Here is a 4,762-nt window from a genome sequence, read left to right as displayed (position 1 = left end):
GAAGGAACTCTTCTGTGGGAGGCTCAGGATTCAATAGGCCTGATGTCTGTCAACACGTCTGCAGTCCATCTGAATAATGGCGGAGGGGTTCTCAAGTTTGGATCTGTGAGAGAAACATCTTTTCGTTTGATTGTATTATAGCAGAAAGTTGCTTGAATGTGCAATAATGTGATGCTGAAGATCTTCTGGAGGGTTTCTTAAAGGAATAGTTCACCTAAAAATGAATACCTGTTGAAAAAGTGCTCATCCTCAGGCCATCCAAGATGTAGATGAGTTTGTTTCTTCCTCAGATTTGTAGAAATGTGTCATTGCATCACTTGCTCACCAGTGGATCCTCTGCAGTGAATGGGTGCCGTCAGAATGAGAGTCCAAACAGCTGATAAAAACATCACAGTAATCCACACCACTCCAGTCCATCAGTTAACATCTTGAGAAGACAAAAGCTGCATGTTTAAAAAAAAACAAAAAAAAAAAAACACTGAACTATGAGTCCATTATAATGCTTTCTTCTGTGAAAAAGAAAAATCTGCACAGATCAAGCACTGTTTACAAGCCGAAACAGCTCTAAACAAATATGTTGCTGGATTCTGATGAGAGAGACAACAGAAGATGGACTTTTTCACAAGAGGAAAGGTTATTATGGATTATGGACTTTTCAGCCAGAAGCAATGGTTTGAAGTTAAAAATGTCTTAATGATGGATTTGTTTCTTAGAAACACACAGCTTTTGTCTTCACAAGATGTTAACTGATGGACTGGAGTGGTGTGGATTACTTGTGGATTAATGTGATGTTTTTATCAGATAATTTGGACTCTCATTCTGACGGCACCCATTCACTGCAGAGGATCCATTGGTGAGCAAGTGACTGAATGCTATATTTCTCCAAATCTGATGAAGAAAATCATCTACATCTTGGATGCCCTGAGGATGACGATTCATTTTTGGGTGAACTATTGCTCTGTGATATTTTGGTTTCAATCGCAAAGTTTAGTATTTTGAATACATTTCTAACCCAAATTATGAACAATACTGGTGCTTGATTTAGCAAACATCACTATTTTTTAAACATAACATTTTAAATTTTAAGCTTACTTTTCTCATCAGTATCTTTGATGATTATTTTCTATTTTTTCTTTAGATCGAAGAGGGAACATTGCCTCACAGGAGCGCTTTGGGCTTCCCAGGCTTGGCTGGAGGATTCACTTTTTCAGTTTATGGTATGATGAGATGAATTATGTAGTGTTTATGTTCTGCGTGCTTAGGCCTTGTGTTTTGATGATCAATAAATAGATCTATTTCAGCATTGTGATGTCTCCCATCTCCCTCATATTAGCCACTGGCAGTGTTATAACAGCATGATGAAATAGAAATGAATCAATGGTTTAGTTTTGAAAAGAATGGGTCAGTGAGAATTTTTTTTATAAAAGCCTTTTCTGCTCATCGGGTCTGCATTTATTTGATCAAAAACACAGTTAAAAAATGTGAAATAATTTTACAATTTAAAATAGCTATTTTCTGTTTGAATATATGTTAAAATGTAATTTATTCCTGTAATCAAAGCTGAATTTTCAGCATCATTGCTCCAGGCTTAAGTGTCACATGATCCTTCAGAAATCATTCTAATATGTGACCCTGGACCACAAAACCAGTCTTAAGTCGCTGGGGTATATTTGTAGCAATAGCCAAAAATACATTGTATGGGTCAAAATTATTGATTTTTCTTTTATGTCAAAAATCGTTAGGAAATTAAGTAAAGATCATGTTCCATGAAGATTTTTTTGTAAAATTCCTACTGTAAACCTATCAAAATGTAATTTTTGATTAGTAATATGCATTGTTAAGAACTTAATTTGGACAACTTTAAAGGTGATTTTCTCAATATTTTGATTTTTTGCATCCTTAGATTTAAGATTTTCAAATAAATGTATCTCGGCCAAATATTGTCCTATCCTAACAAACCATTCATCAATTGAAAGCTTATTTATTGAGCTTTCATAGGATGTATATATCTCAGTTTTGTAAAATTTAACCTTATGACTGGTTTTGTGGTCCAGGGTCACATATGCTGATTTGCTGCTCAAGAAACATTTGTGATTATTATCAATGTTGAAAACAGTTGTGCTGCCCAATATTTTTGCAGAAACTGTGATACATTTTATTTTTCAGGATTCTTTTATGAATAGAAAGAACAGCATGTATTTGAAATGGAAATCTTTTGTAACTTTATAAATGTCTTTACTGTCACTTTTGATCAATTTAAGGCATCCTTGAGGAAAATAAATCTTGCTTCCCCCAGACAGTTGTGTAGTTAAAAGAGCCGAATAAAAATATTATATCTCTGTGCTTCAGCCTTTTGACGATATTCAATATATCTTAATATTTATTTGCTTTGAAATGTTTTAAAAAGTGACTTCTTTTTAATTAGAGGAACCACTATTTTAACAAAACAGTCAGTGAGGCCAAATAGATATACACTGCTGCTCAGTAATTTTTAATATTTCTAAAAAAAGTCTCTTATGCTCATCAAAGTTGCATTTATTTGATCAAAAATACAGAAAAAAGTAATATTATGAAATATTATTGCAATTCAAAATAACTGTTTTTTTATTTTATTTTAATATACTTAAAAGTATAATTTATTTCTGTGATGCAAAGCTGAATTTTCATCAGCCATCACTCAAGTCTTCAGTGTCATATGATCCTTCAGAAATGATTCTAATACACTGATTTATTACTTTTATTATCAATGTTGGAAACAGTTCTGCTTATTTATTTATTTTAGTCCTGCAATTCTTTTTTTTCAGGATTCCTTGATGAATAAAAAGTTAAAAAGAACAGAATTTATTCAAAATATAAATCTTTTCTAACATTATAAATCTTTGCTATCACTTTTTTATCAATTCAACATATCCTTGCTGAATAAAAGTATATATTCTTTCAAACAAAGAAAGAACAAAAAAAAATACTGACCCTAAACTTTGAAAGTTAGTGTATATTGTCACAAAAGATTTGTATTTTAAATGAATGCTGTTCACATTTTATTTATCAAAGAATCCTGAATAAAGTATCACAGGTTTTAAAAACAAATATTAAGTGGCACAACTGTTTCTAACATTGATAATAAATCAGCATATTAAAATTATTTTTGAAGGATCATGTGACACTGAATACTGGAGTAATGATGCTGAAAATTCAGCATTGCATCACAGGAATAAATTACATTTTAAAGTATAATGAAATAGAAAATCACTATTTTAAATTGCAATAATATTACAGTTTTTTTCTGTAATTTTAATCAAATAAATGCAGCCTTGATGAGCGGAAAAATCTTTAAACCGCATTAAAAATTGCACTGATCTCAAACTCAAGCTGAAGCGACAGTGCACATGTTTAATGCATGAAATAAAACAGCAAAAATCTAAATAAGGCATATTATGTATGCAGTTTTTAATGAAATAAAGAATCATATTTGTGACCCTGGACCACAAAACCAGTCATAAGGTTAAATTTGACAAAACTGAGATGTATACATCATATGAAAGCTCAATAAATAAGCTTTCTATTGATGTATGGTTTATTAGGATAGGACAATATTTGGCCGAGATACAGCTATTTGAAAATCTGAAATCTAAGGGTGCAAAAATTCAAAATACTGAGAAAATCACCTTTAAAGTTGTCCAAATTAAGTTCTTAGCAATGCATATTACTAATCAAAAATTACATTTTGATAGGTTTACAGTAGGAATTTTACAAAAAATCTTCATGGAACATGATCTTTACTTATTTTCCTAATGATTTTTGACATAAAAGAAAAATCAATAATTTTGACCCATACAATGTATTTTTGGCTATTGCTACAAATATATCCCAGCGACTTAAGACTGGTTTTGTGGTCCAGGGTCACATTTAATCATTTTAATTTACAGAAAATGCACCAATAACACACTCTTTAAGAAACCAAATAATACGTGCATTAAAATTTAATTGTATTGCTTTAAATTGTAACAAAATCATATTGAATTTTTATGTAGCTTAATTAACCAGCAAAATCGTTATGAATATATTGTAAAAACTCCACATCCGTCCATTTGTTCCAGCATATTGCTCGTCATCTGTAGCAGTGACTGTCTGTCTCTCTCAGATGTGCAGCTGTTGTCTGAGCTGCTGCGTGGGCGAGCGGGACGACAGCGGATCCGCGCGGCCCAGCTGAGAGAGGAAGACCAGGCCCTGCGGGAGGAGAGCCTCAGACATGGAGACATGGTGTTTGTGGACGTGGTGGACACCTACAGGAATGTGCCTTTAAAACTGCTGCAGTTTTATAAATGGTTAGTGCTGCACCTAATCACCTCCCAGACCTCGTTCTCCAGGTGTATTTTTGCAGATTTGTGAGGACCAGAGCTAAGAATAGTACAGCAAGTTTGTCATTTGCCATTGACTTCGCTGACCATAACCTGCTAGATGATTAGTGAGATTGAATTATTATTTTTTTATATGTAACTTTTTTTACATGTGAGATAGATTAAGATATTACTGAAAATGTTTGTTATTTGAAATAAATGTTAACTGAAATGAAAGTATTAAAAATAAAATAATTCATTATTCATAATTAATTATTCAAAGATTTAGCATTTTCATTTAGTTTAATTTAATGTACTAAAATAGAAATGAAAAATGAATAAAAAATATTACAAATTAGTAGTGGTGGGCATAGATTAATTTTTTTAATCTAGATTAATCTAGATTAAATCTTGAAATTAATCTA

The 4,762-nt window shown here is 31.8% G+C and overlaps 1 protein-coding gene across 1 annotated transcript in view; it reads left to right on the top strand.

The window, feature by feature from the left end:
* Nucleotides 1-6: 6 nt before the first annotated feature.
* The window catches only part of LOC141325155 (UDP-GalNAc:beta-1,3-N-acetylgalactosaminyltransferase 2-like), a 13,088-nt gene continuing 8,332 nt past the window's right edge, over nucleotides 7-4,762 (top strand). The window contains exons 1-3 of the mRNA XM_073833653.1: nucleotides 7-105; nucleotides 1,139-1,217; nucleotides 4,142-4,325. Coding sequence (XP_073689754.1) covers nucleotides 43-105; nucleotides 1,139-1,217; nucleotides 4,142-4,325 — 326 coding nt within the window. The 5' untranslated portion in view covers nucleotides 7-42. The remainder of the gene's footprint in view (nucleotides 106-1,138; nucleotides 1,218-4,141; nucleotides 4,326-4,762) is intronic.

Source organism: Garra rufa, chromosome 2 (assembly GCF_049309525.1).
Source record: "Garra rufa chromosome 2, GarRuf1.0, whole genome shotgun sequence".
Lineage (NCBI taxonomy): Eukaryota > Metazoa > Chordata > Actinopteri > Cypriniformes > Cyprinidae > Garra > Garra rufa.
This window is presented reverse-complemented; position numbering and strand designations above follow the sequence as displayed.